General features: G+C 44.5%; 1 protein-coding gene and 1 pseudogene across 7 annotated transcripts in view; both read right to left on the minus strand.

Annotated features, from left to right (window-relative positions):
- The window catches only part of ZNF333 (zinc finger protein 333), a 30,153-nt gene extending 21,081 nt beyond the window's left edge, over positions 1-9,072 (minus strand). For 2 of the 7 annotated variants that reach the window (XM_065917567.1, XM_065917565.1), the window contains exons 1-4: positions 8,501-9,072; positions 2,286-2,329; positions 1,125-1,248; positions 55-156 (exon numbers count right to left, since the gene is read on the minus strand). In XM_065917567.1, the coding sequence (XP_065773639.1) occupies positions 55-156; positions 1,125-1,248; positions 2,286-2,288 (229 nt within the window). In that variant the 5' untranslated portion in view covers positions 2,289-2,329; positions 8,501-9,072. Of the gene's footprint in view, positions 1-54; positions 157-1,124; positions 2,330-2,840; positions 2,936-8,500 lie in introns of all 7 variants that reach the window. The other 5 variants (XM_065917566.1, XM_065917568.1, XM_065917570.1 and 2 more) reach the window with 5 other exon arrangements.
- Positions 9,073-12,851: 3,779 nt separating this feature from the next.
- On the minus strand, positions 12,852-13,467 carry LOC136156097 (group XIIA secretory phospholipase A2 pseudogene; annotated as a pseudogene).
- Positions 13,468-13,967: the final 500 nt, after the last annotated feature.

The raw sequence follows: 13,967 nt of genomic DNA on the forward strand, positions 1-13,967 counted from the left end.
CCTCTCAAGCCCAGTCTGAGTGGGTCACGACACCCTATGCCCCCGGGTACTCACCCACACCTGTGGCACAGAGAACGCTGTGCTCCGCTGCTTTCAGCTCTTCTCTTGGCTCCACCTGGGAGATGAGACTGGCTTTGCATGGTGGAGTCCCTGCTGCTGGAGAAGGACATATGGGCCGAGGGAGGGAGGGCTTGCAGGGGAAAATAATGCTTCCCCAGCCTGCCCACTCTCCACCTGGGCCTTAGCTCCTGAAGCCAAGCAAGTAGGCGGGGACCTAAGCAATCACATTCAGTTTTTTTTTTAATGAATTCAATGAGGTTCCTTTACAAGGGTCCAAACCACAAACAGTCTCCTCTCTGCCCTTCTGAACTGAGGTTCTCTGCGTTCCAAGACCAAACTCGAGGAGACCTATGTAGGTCCTGACCATAGAGAAGTATTAGTCGCTTAGTTGTGTCCAACTCTTTGCAACCCCCATGAACTGTATAGCCCGCTAGGCTCCTCTGTGGTTCCTCTGTCCATGGAATTCTCCAGGCGAGAATACTTGAGTGGGAAGTCATTCCCTCCTCCAGAGGATCTTCCTGACCCAGTGACTGACCCTGAGTCTCCCACAATGCAGGCGGATTCTTTACCGTCTGAGCCACCAGGGAAGCCCTGACTACAGAGAGACTGAAGTCCACTCAATGCATAAAGCTGTTATCCTATGAAAGCCCATGAATGACAAATCAAATGGAACCCACACCGCATCACTGTAGCCATGTGACAGGCACTTAAAGGGCATTTGCAGGGCTTCTCCGCCTACCAATGCAGGAGACGTGGTGGATTCAATCTCTGCTCCAGGAAGATCGCTCATGCCGTGGGGCCACTAACCCCATGTACCACAACTACTGAGCCAGTGCTCTAGAGCCAGGGAGCCACAACCACTGAAGCCTGCGCATCCCAGAGCCTGTACTCCATAATAGGAGAAGTCGCTGCAATGAGAAACACGCGTACCACAACCAGAGAGGAGATCCCACTCGCCCCAAGCAGAGAAAGACCCAGCACAGCCATAAAAAAAATAAATAAGCAATTTTTTTTTAAAAAAGAGCATCTGCATACAGGAAGAACCAGAGTACTGAAAGCCTTACCCCTGGGCGCCGGGGTCCTGCAGTTGTCCTGCAGCACGTGTCTGCACAGGTTCCTCCCGGCATCGTCCAGCAACGTCCACTCCTGGATGAGCTCCATCGCCACATCCTCTAAGGTGACTGATTCCTAAGGCAGCGCATGTATTGCGGCTCAGCAAGGACCACCCCCACCATTCTGCAGAATGAGGGTTTATCCCTTGGGGAAGGCAGACCCAGCGCGAGAATATTCAGTGTTCTCTGCAAAGCTGGGCTCAGCAAACCGGGCCTGCCTCCTGTTTGTCTAAATAAAGTTTTATTGGCACATGGCCACACCCATCTGTTAATCTCTGTGGCTGTCACTGTGCTACTAGGGCAGAACTGAAGAGCTGCTGGGACACAGCTCATATGGCGTACCCAACCGAAAATAATTAATTTCTTTTAACATTTGGACAAATCTGAAAGTAGAAGCGTTGGCTCTCTGCTGCTCCACTATCCAGTGATGACAGAGCCTGTCCTTCTCAGAGGTATTGAGTTTTTCCTGAACTCCTTATTCAAGGCATCAGAAGTTTGAGCTTGCTCTTTTCATTTTCATGAAGTCCCTAGGATAAGTCATTGTTTTATGCCTGTTAAAACTGAACTTCCATTGCATCTGAGAAACATGATGACCTTTTAATCTCGAAATCGTCTGGAACAGCACTGACTGGTAAAGCTCTCTGTCATGAATGGAATGTTCTATGCCTGCACTTTCCAAAAAAAGGCAGCCACCAGCACGTGTGGCTCCTGAGCACTTGAGAAACGTGGTTTGGTAACTGAGAAGCTGAGGTTTAAATTTTGTTGGATTTTAATTAACCTTAATTTTTAGAGCCACATGTGTTTTCGGTAGGTCTCACAAGCGATGGTAGGGATGGCCGTGGAGGAGCTCTGCAGCTGCCAGCTCAGTCTGAGCCCCCTCACTGCCATTAGACTGCGGAATTAGGTACCAAACCCCAAGGTTGCTTTGGGAACCCTCCATCCTCGCCAGTTCCCTCCAGAACTGCAGGTCATGCACTGAAAGAGGCTAAAAAGTCCCGGGGACGGGGCTAAAGATGCTCCACACTTCCCTCCCCTTTCCGAGAGAGCAGACAGGGCCCCGAGTACAAGATTTTCCCACTCTCACAACCGTCCAGGCTCAATCTTCCCCCTCACCATGATACCAGCGCCAGGGTTTAAAGGTTCAGTGTGTGTTCTTCCTGCAATAAGAAAGATGGAGGTAAAAGGAGAAATGAGACTGGAAGCAAAACATCAAGCAGTGGTCTGGCCCGGGTAATTAATTCCACTTCTGTGGACCATGAGCAGGGCGGCCAAGCCAAACAGCCTCACTAGGAAATTTACTTCAATATGCAACACATTAGGCCCCTCGTCATCTTTCACACCGCAGGCCCTGACCATTCCTACTGACTCCTCTCACGTAATAAAAGGACCACTTCTCCTCTTTGTTGTTGTTGTGCAGTCACTAAGTCATGTCTGACTCTTTGCAACACCATGGACTGTAGCCCACCAGGCTCCTCTTGTCCATGGGAGTTCCCAGGCAAGAATACTGGAGTGGGTTACCATTTCCTTCTCCAGGGGATCTTCCTGGACCAGGAATTGAACTTGAGTGTCCTGCATTAGCAGGCGGATTCTTTACCACTGAGCCACCTAGGAAGCTCCCTTAAAACACCTCAAAGGACTTCCCTAGCAGTCTGGTAATTAAGACTTTGCCTTTCAATGCAGAGAGTTCGAGTTCTATCCCTGGTCAGACAGCTAAGATCCCACATGCCTCATGGCCAAGGAACCAAAACAAAACAGAAACATCACTGTAACAGATTAAATGAAAATTTAATTATAAAAAGTCCACATCAATAACGAAAAAAAATTTTTTTAAAACAAAAAAACCTCTAACACTTTCTACTTTTCCTCCATTACCCTTATGAAGTTGGGATTTTTACATATATTTGTTTAGGTGAGTTTGCCTCTCTCTCTCCAACCACGACGTAAACCCTCCAAGTACAGAACTGTGTCCCTAAAATTAAAAGATGCTTGCTTCTTGAAAGAAAAGCTGTTACAAACCTAGACAGTGACCTAAAAAGCAGAGACATCACTCTGCTGACAAAGGCTCGTGCAATCAAAGCTACGGTTTTTCCAGTAGTCATGTACGGATGTGAGAGCTGGACCGTAAAGAAGGCTGAGCGCCAAAGAATTGATGCTTTTGAGCTGTGGTGTTGGAGAAGACTCTTGAGAGTCCCTTGGACAGCAAAGAGATCAAACCAGTCAATCCTAAAAGAAATCAACTCTGAATAATCATTGGAAGGACTGAGGCTGAAGCTGATGCTCTAATACTTTGGCCACCTGATGCAAAGAGCTGACTCACTGGAAAAGACCCTGATGCTGGGAAAGATTGAGGGCAGGAGGAGAGGGGGGCGACAGAGAATGAGATTATTGGATGGCATTACTGACTCAATGGACATGAGTTTGAACAAACTCCGGGATATGGTGAAGGACACAGAAGCCTGGGGTGCTGCAGTCCATGGCGTCACAAAGAGTTGGTCACGACTTACTGACTGAACAACAACCACTCTCTTCAGGACGCCACATCCTGCCACCGGCACGGCACTTGACGCGTGCTTTATGCATTAGAGGTTGGCAAACCTTTTCTATAGACGGCTAGATAGTAAAGAGCTTAGGACGTGTGGGCCACAGCACCTCCCTGGTGGTCCATAGCTGAGACTCCGCACTCCCAATGCAGGCGGCTGAGGTTTGATCCCTGGTCAGGGAACTATATCCCACATGCCGCAACTAAGAGTTCACATGGCGGGCTTCCCTGGTGGCTCATGGTAAAGAATACACCTGCTAATGCAGGAGACACGGGTTCGATCCCTCATCAGGGAAGATCCCACTTGGCTCAGAGCAACTAAGCCTGTGCACAACTACTGAGCCTATGCTCTAGAGCCTGGGAACCGCAACTACTCAGCCCTCATGCTACAACTCTGAAGCTCACACACCTAGAGCCTCTGCTCTGCAACAAGAGAAGCCACCACAATGAGAAGCCCGTGCACCGCAACTGGAGAGTAGCCCCCACTTGCCACAACTAGAGAAAAGTCTGTGCAGCAACAAAGACTCAGCACAGTCAAAAATAATAAACAAATGATGAAATCAGGAATTAAGGGGGAAAACGTCTGTGAGCCACATGTATGGCAACTATTTAATTGTGATTATAGCACAGAAACAGCCATAGGGAGCATGTAAACACATAGCCTCCAATGAGTGAATGAGTGAGTCACTCAGTCGTGTCCAACTCGTTGTGATCCCATGGACTGTAGCCTGCCAGGCTCCTCTGTCCATGGAATTCTCCAGGCAACAATATTTGTGTTTTATCGTATTCAAATAAAACTTTATTAATAGAAACTAGCACTGGAGCAGTTTTGGCCCACAGACCACAGTTTGCCAACCTGTACTCTATAATCAAACCTGGTGGTTCAGATGGTAAATATCTGTCTGCAATGCGGGAGACCCAGGTTTGAACCCTGAGTTGGCATGATCCCCTGGAGAAGGGAATGGCAACCCACTCCAGGATTCTTGCCTAGAGAATTCCATGGACAGAGGACCCTAGAGGGCCCCAGTCCATGGGGTCACAAAGAGTCAGACACAACTGAGCAACTAACTTATATACTTACTCTATATCATGTGGTAGAGAGAATACATCAAACACCAAATTCTCTAATTCTACCTCCTACACATCTTAAACATTCAAGCTTTTCCAATTCACCATCATTACCAAATCCCAACTTTTTCAGCTCCAAAATCATCTGAGTTCTGAACTTACCCAGGCTTCTATACGTGTGGACTCTGCATTCATTTTTTTTTTTTAAATATCATTTTATTAGTTGGAGGCCAATCACTTCACAACATTTCAATGGGTTTTGTCATACATTGACACGAATCAGCCATAGAGTTACACGTATTCCCCATCCCAATCCCCCCTCCCACCTCCCTCTCCACCCTACTCCTCAGGGTCTTCCCAGTGCACCAGGCCCGAGCACTTGACTCATGCATCCCACCTGGGCTGGTGGTCTGCCTCACCATAGATAATATACATGCTGTTCTTTCAAAACATCCCACCCTCACCTTCTCCCCCAGAGTTCAAAAGTCTGTTCTGTACTTCTGTGTCTCTTTTTCTGTTTTGCATATAGGGTTATCGCTACCATCTTATCCATCCTAAACTCCATGCTAAATCCAAAAGCTACTGCTTTGTTTAAATCATCAACAAAATCATATTACTCCCTACTTAAAACTCTGATTCAATGGCTTCCAAATGGCCTTAGAACAAGGTCCAAAGCTTACCGTGATCTTCCAGGCCCTCCCTCCCCTCCACCCAACTCTTGCACTCCACACTTGGCTTTCTGTTTTAACTTTCTCCATCTTTTCTCAGTTCCTAGAACACACCAGGCTTTGTACTGCTTGAGAGATTATGCCTCTATGATTCTTTCAAATCTATTCCCTACTCCAATTCCACAGCCTGACTCTTTGTCTAGCTATATACAACACATCTTTCAGGTTCAAACGTTTGTCCCTTTTAAGATACTTATCCTGACTTTCTTAAGTTCTCCTGTTCTGTGTTTTCTATTGGTTTAGCCAAAAAGTTCAAATGGAATTTTGTGTAACATCTCAAGGATGTGTCAACTACAACTGGCACTTGTCAAGGGCATCAGCCACCTGCCTCTCCTGGGACTGTATCCTGCGGTGATGCTGCCACTCCTACTGACCTTTGACATGCCCTGAAGCGAGTTCTGGGTGGAGAGTATGAATGAGGCACACTGCCTCAGGAAAACTGGTGGAACAGGTCTTCAGATAGATATTTTTAGGAACTGGTTTTATGAACCCAATCTTTTCATCTCCTCATATCTAGAAAAGCATGAACTCCCTTCACGATGACATCAGCTCCTCATGACTAGCAGAAAACCTTCTGTAAAGTAAGCAGCTGGTTGCACTGAACTCCCCCTTCACCAAAATATTGACCTTCCTTCCTCTACCTCTTGGGAGCAGTTTCTCAGAACTGTCTGAGGTGCTGTCTCCTGGGCTGCAGTCTTCATTTTGCCCCAAATAAAACAACACACATCTCTCAAGTTGTGCAATTTTTCACACTGTGCAATATTTTTAAGTCGCCACATACATCACCCTTATTGCTAATTTAAAATCTGTCTTCCCAGCTAGACTAAAACCTCCACAGGGGCAAGTGCTGAATCTATTTTGGTCACATTATTTCCCCTGTTCAGGGCCCAGTCCCTTAAATATCCCCCCCCTACAATGAAAATGTGCCCAAAAAATCAACTCAAGAATAAATCAGTATAGCCAGATTAAAAAGGCACGTGTCTGCATACACACCACCACCACCACCACCACCAAAGTCAAAAATAAAAATAATTTTAAATGCCTGGTATAAAACCACAACACCAGATTTCAGGTATCTTTAAGAATTGATTCTTTCTAAAAAGACACAGTGGGACATGAATATTCTGAAAAGAAATATCTCACTCATTAAATCAAAATCTAACATTTAATTTTCCTCCAGAATTAATTTCTTCCTTATTTCTTACTAGAAGTGAGTCTTAAACGCAAATCAAAACTACAATGAGGTACCATCTCACCAAGGTCAGAACAGCTGCCATTTACAAACAAAAGTCTACAAACAATAAATGCTGGAGAGGGTGTGGAGAAAAGGGAACCCTCTCAAACTGTTGGTGGGAATGCAAACTAGTACAGCCACTATGGAGAACAGTGTGGAGATTCTTTAAAAAACTGAAAATAGAACTGCCATATGACCCAGCAACCCCACTGCTGGGCATACACATCGAGGAAACCAGAACTGAAACAGACATGTGTACCCCAAGGTTCATCACACCACTGTTTACAACAGCTAGGACATGGAAGCAACCTAGATGTCCATCAGCAGACAAATGGATAAGAAAATTGTGGTACATATACACAATGGATTAGCCATTAAAAAGAACACATTTGAGTCAGTTCTAATGAGGTGAATGAAACTGGAGCCTATTATACACAGTGAAGTAAGTCAGAAAGAAAACCACCAATACAGTATATTAACGCATATATATGGAATTTAGAAAGATGGTAATGATAACCCTATGTGCAAGAGAGCAAAAGAGACACAGATATAAGAAAAGACTTTAGAACTCTGTGGGAGAAGACAAGGGTGGGATGATTTGAGAGAATGGCATTGAAATAAGTATATTACCATATGTGAAACAGATGACCAGTCCAAGTTCAATGCATGAGACAGGGCACTCAAAGCCGGTGCACTGGGATGACCCAGAGGGATGGGATGGGGAGGGAGGTGGGAGGGGTGGTTTGGGATGGGGGACACATGTACACCTGTGACTGATTCATATCAACGTATGGCAAAAACCACCACAATATTGTAAAGTAATTATCCTCCAATTAAAATAAATTAATAAAAAAAAAAAGAAGTGAGTCTTAACCCTATTATTTTAAAAAGACATTCAATTTACTGCCAACTCAATTTCAGTTCCCAGTACTAACAAACCTTATGTTCTTTTTTCAGGAGTCGCATGTTTTGAAGCCTTCTGGTGATTTACAGACTGGAGCCACCTTGAAAAGAACTAAATAACCTTACTTTTCTTTGATGTTAGTAAGACTTGTGACATAAGTGAAAAATAGCTTTTATTAAGACTTGCTTCTCTTGCAGTAAGTAAAATTGATACAAAGTAAGTCACAAATTTAAAGCGCTTTTGAAGGAATGAAAGAAGGAAGGAGAAAGAAAAGCAAAGGAAAAGGAAAACTAACAGGTCCTAAGCTAAGGAACTGCAAATTGTCAGTCACCAAAAAAAAAAAAAAAAAAAAAAAATCATCTAATTCATCCCTCGATAGAAAATATATTCCATTTTTCAAATCCACATGCCAAGTCACTCAAACGAATTTGCACACGTAGACTCAGCCCTAAATTTCCTAGGGCAGACCTGGATAATCTGAAATTCAATATGCAACAAAACGTGATTTATTAATAAAAAATTATCCTGCATAAAAGAGATACGGTAGGCCTACAAATCCGGAAGGACAAGTGAATGCTGGGGCCAGCTGGTGCACCACGCCTTCGCTGCGGGACCTGGACTATACTTCGTGACTTCCCGCGCAATAAGTGGATGACAGTCCTGTCTGCCCAAACAAGGAGTACCTGAGCGCGACAGACTGGACGGGGGGAGCTCAGCTGCACACCTAAGCTATGCGGTAGCCGCCCCCAGCCCCAGGCGGACCGCGAGGAGGAAGTCCCTTGGCCAGCTCGTCCGTTCTAGGGCCTCAGACCCCTCCCCGCTCCCTCCTAGCACTCCCGAGGGGATGGACCGCACCTGCAGACTGGCCGGAGACACTCCCACCGCAAGGCGCCGCGCGGTCCAGCACAGCCACCTCCGTCTGCGGCCGCGGCGCACTTCCGCTTCCGGTGTCAGGGCCGCCAGCAGCGGAAGTGGCCGAGGCACTGGCTCTCTGGGCCAGAGGAGATGCGGAGTGTGGCGGAAAGCTTAACTCCTCTTTATATGACCTCGGAGAAGAAATTCTAGTTTCTTCCCCCCAGTTGGGGGTAAGGTTAAGCTCTGGGGTGAGGTCTGACCGGACCTAGAGGGTGGAGTTAGGGGCGGGGCGTTTGCCACACGGTCCGGGCTAGTTGTTATTGTTTGTTCAGTTGCTGAGTCGTGTCCGACTCTGTGGCCCCATGGACTGCAGCGCGCCAGGCTTCCCTGTCATTCACTGTCTTCCAGAGTTTGCACAAATCCATGTCTATTGAGTCGGTGATGCTGTCTAACCGTCTCATCCTCTGCCGGCCCTCCTTCTTTTGCCCACAGTCTTTTCCAGCATCGGGGTCTGTTTCCAGTGAGTTGGCTCTTCGCATCCGGTGGCCAAAGTACTGAAGCTTCAGCAACAGTCCTTCCAGTGACTATTCAGGGATGAGCTTAAGCCCGTGGAGTGGGGATTGGGGCGGGACCTAGGCTTGGTGGGTGGGGCCGTGCTTCGCTGGCACTTTGGGATGCTCAATGTTTGACTTTCCTCTCCCCCTTCCTTCCGCCCCCCGCCTGACCCGCCCTGCCTTTCTCCTTTGTTTTTGGTTTTGTTTGGGGGCTTGGGGGCTTTTTGTTGTTGTTTTATTTTTGGTTTTTTTTAGAAGAGAATAGGGTTTTTTTTAGAGCGGGAGAGGATGTAAGAAGGGAGAGCGGACCTTTTTCGCTGCTTTATACACAGGAATGATATATTTTACAAACTAGTCAGTTGCAATATTAGCCCGTAAAATCAAAAACATTTCTTAATATGTCTCAAAGGCAAAGTGAACTTTATAATGACACGCTTTCACATTAACTAGTATGACAAATCATAAGAAACTTAACACCGTATTCAAAATAAGATATACAGAACAAGCATTTTGAATTCAGCTATTGTGTGTAACCCACAGTTAACGTTATGTGTATACGTCTTATTATTTCCTCCAAGGTTATCAATCAATGAAGCAAATATTCCTTTGATGCAGAAGCACAGACACATATTTGTTTTTTAGTCAAGCAAGTTTTATTGAGTCTCATCACTAGAACTTGGTGTCTAAATGAAACATATTTTTTTTTCTCTACATTACAAAAGAAAAACAGACTAACTGAAAAAACTTGTGAAGAAAAACCCAAACTATGCATTATAATCACTTAATACCTGTTTTGAATTGTATCATTTCTTCTAAAGCAATTTTGGCTTACTACCAAAAATCATTTATTGTTTTTCTTAAATTCTTTTCGTTTTTTTTAACCTTTTTATTGATCTGTAACATACATATAGAAAATTGCTTTGCAGTGTACATACAGAAACATATAGGAATATACAGACATCGACATAGCTCAAAGAATTTTCACAAAGTGAACACACTCAGAAAGTTCCCTCATGTCTGTTTCATTTACTGTCTTCTTCCCCAAAGGAAAATCACTATCCTGATCTCTACTATCATAGGTTGGTTTTGTCTATTTTGATATTTTATATAAATAAGCTCACACTGTATGAATTATTTTTTCTTTGATTTCTTTGGCTCAACATCATGTTTGTAATCTTTGTTCATGTTATTGCACGTCGAATAAATAATTCCATACAGTGCAATGTGGTGAAGTCATTAAAGTTTAAGTGGTATATAGTTTACAATAGCTACTCAAAATATGTCAGTATTACGAGTTAACTACACAACAACATCTTTATTTTAATCCCCTGGCGTTTGTCTATTCCCAAATTTAATTTGCACCATCTGATTTTATTGCCTAAAATTATTTGCATGAATAAAAATATTTTTTAACAAATAAAAGAAAATCAAATTTTGTTAGTGCCATAAATGTATTCTTTCCCCTAAAGAGTAAGTGATTTGACAAAATTAACCGCACTTGAAATGTGATAAAATTGAGAGTGAGTAAAATCAATCACCTTGACATAAAATCACTGAGCACAGAGAAGATATTTCTTAAACATTTGTTGAATGGATGAGAAGACGATGGGTAAATGGATGAGTGGATGGGTAAATGATGCATGGACAGATAGGTGAGTGAGTTATGGATGGGTGGATGATGCATGGATAGATGAAGGGATGGATGGATGGATGGATGGATGATGGGTGGATAGGTGGAGGGATAAATTAATGTGATGACCAAGTTCATAAATCCCACTTTAATGCACTTGTTACAAAAATTAGCTTATTAATGAGTATCCTTACACCTGAATTTTCAAGGGCAATAAGAATATATTAGCAGATTTTAAATGATGTGAAAGTCACTCAGTCGTGTCTGACTCTTTACAACCCCAAGGACTGTAGCCCACCAGGCTCCTCTGTCCTTGGGATTCTCCAGACCAGAATACTGGAGTTGGCAGCCATTTCCATCTCCAAGGGATCTTCCCAACCCAAGGATTGAACCCAGGTCTCCCGCATTGCAAGAGGATTCTTTACCGTCTGAGCTACCAGGAAAACCCAAAAGAACTAGTTAATATATCTGTAGGATTTTCTTCAGTTCCTTATACCCCAAGATTTAGACCTTCTTCCAAACCTCAATCCTGCTTCATTAAACCCAGCTGCTTTGAATTTCTTATTCCTTAGTTTCCCCAGAAGATGGCAGTAGGGTGTAAAGACTAAATGGGCTTCTCTGGTGGCCCAGACAATAATCTTAAGTACTAATGTACAAATAGGATTCAACCATCATTATTATCAGTAAAATAATATTAATAACAAGGGAGGGGTTTCCCAAGTGGCTCGGCAGTAAATAATCTGTCTGCCAGTGCAAGAGATGTGGGTTCAACCCCTGGGTTGGGAAGATCTCTTAGAGGAGGAAATGGCAACCCACTTCAGTATTCTTGCCTGGAAAATCCCACGGACAGAGGAGCCTGGCAGGCTGTAGTCCATGGTGGTGGCAAAGAGTCTGATATGACTTAGCGACTGAGTACATACGCAGATAACAAGGGATCTTATTTGTACTCTGCCATAATCCAAGTACAGTATTTCTTTTTTCCAGGCATAAATGTATATTAAAATTTTTACAGTAAATAAACTGACTTCCTTTTTTGGAAGGCAGTTAAATTCTATTTAGGGGTTTCCCTGATAGCTCAGTTGGCAAAGAATCTGCCTGCAATGCAGGAGACCCCAGTTTGATTCCTGGGTCGGGAAGATCCCTTGGAGAAGGGATAGGCTACCCACTCCAGTATTCTTGGGCTTCCCTTGTGGCTCAGCTGGTAAAGAATCCGCCTGCAATTCGGGAGACCTGGGTTCAATCCCTGGGTTGGGAAGGTCCCCTGGAGAAGGGAAAGGCTTCCCGGAAGCTCCAGTATTCTGGCCTGAAGAATTCCATGGATTGTATAGTCCATGGGGTCACAAAGAGTGGGACACAACTGAGTGACTTTCACTAAAGTCTATTTTATTTGATCTTTTTTTCTTTTTTTTTTTTTTTTGGCCGTGCTACATGGCATGTGGGATCTCAGTTCCCCAACCAAGGATCAAACTTGCACCCCCTGCATTGGAAGCATGGAGTCTCAACCACTGGTCCACCAGGGAAGTCCCCTGTGGGACTTCTAAGTGAAGTCATATGTGACTTCTAAGTGAAGTCACATACTTCTAAATGAAGGTTCCCCCATACTTCCAAACTGAGATAATGTTGAACATACCTTGTAATGAATTTCACATTTGACCTTATTTTTTTGTAACGACCGTTGTGAAAATTGAGTTACAGTCTTTTTAAAAAAAAAAAAATTCCTCCCTTAACATGCATCTTTTCTGAAACTTGTCAAGACAATTAAGACACACTACGACAGCAATATTCAGCAAGATAAACTTTTTTTTCTTGAGTTTGAAATTTTAATGTCAAAATAAAGTCTTAAGATAACCCTTTCACAAAAATAAGGCAGCTTTATGCTGTAAAAACATTAGTTCTTTGTCAAAGGTTTGTACCTTCTGCTGTCACCACCTGTCAGCATCATCTTTAATTTTTGTGTATTTATTTATTTGACCACACTGGTCTTAGTTGCAGCACATAGGGTTTTGGGGGTTTTTTGTTTTTTTATTTTTTTATTTTTCCCACATGTGAACTCTTAGTTGCAGCATGTGGGATCTAGTTCCCCTACCAGGGATCACACCCAGGCCCCCAGCACTGGGAGCGAGGAGTCTTAGCTGCTGAACCACCAGGAAAATCCCCAGCATCTTCTTTAAAGATCTTTTTTCCTTTTGTATGGAGAGCTACATGGCGGCTCGTTGGCTATCCAGGTATGCTTTGCAGCCTAAATGTATAACACTGACAGTGAAGAGGTCAACTGTGGTTTCATGAACATGCTGAGTTGGTCCCAGTGGTATCTGCACATCTCAACAGATCTTAAAGGAACAATACTGGTACTCCTCATCACAGTCCTTTTTAATTTTGCCACAAATCCCATAGCACCTGCCACATTGGCTGCAGCACTTTGTCAGGGAAGGAAAGCTAATATTCAGATGAACTCCAAACAGTGAAGAGCCACACCCATTTGGCAGGGAGGATTTATCATCATAACATGGGAAAGGCTTAGATCCATCCCCTCATTCATGCTTGCAAAGCTAGTCCTCACCTCCCAGGAAGTTCAAGATGGCATTCAGGCATTTGTCTGTCTTGTGAATGCCCTTCTGGGTAGTCTGCATGATAGCCCTCCAGTCAGTAGCCTACTCCTGGCATCTGAAAGCTGTGGTCAGGAGAAGGAAGAGGAGGATGGGAGGCAAAGGCCATCGGTGCAGCGCCGAACCCCATGGGTCCCCAGAACCCACGAGATGGGTGCCCCTCCCCGAAGCCCTCATGCCACCCTCAGTAGCAATAGCAGCCCCAAACTGGGTTTGATGACCTTGTGGATGCGTGCCAAGTCACTTCAGTCATTTCTGACTCTTTGTGACCCTATGAATCATAGCCCACCAGTTTCCTTTGTCCATGAGATTCTCCAGGCATGAATGCTGGAGTGGGTTGCCATGCCCCTCTCCAGGAGATCTTCCTAACCAGGGATAGAACCCAGATCTCTTATGTCTCCTGCAGTGGCATGCGGGTTCTTTGATCCACATCCATGTGTCCTTCCTGACTGGAGGCTGGTTCTCACTGCCTCCACTGGGCTTCCACCAGGGAGGCAGTCTCCCTGTACAGTATTTCTAAATCTTGTTTCAGAATAAAACCAGAAACAGCTGGAAACTTTGAATTCTTTTTTCCTGCTTTGATGACATAACCAAATAAGGGAGAGATTGTGTTAGGTCAGGTTCCTATAGTGGGGGGCTGAGTGGTTGGGATTTGCTGGGAATGCTACCAGGAGAGA

The sequence above is a fragment of the Muntiacus reevesi genome, chromosome 1 (assembly GCF_963930625.1).
Source record: "Muntiacus reevesi chromosome 1, mMunRee1.1, whole genome shotgun sequence".
Classification (NCBI taxonomy): domain Eukaryota; kingdom Metazoa; phylum Chordata; class Mammalia; order Artiodactyla; family Cervidae; genus Muntiacus; species Muntiacus reevesi.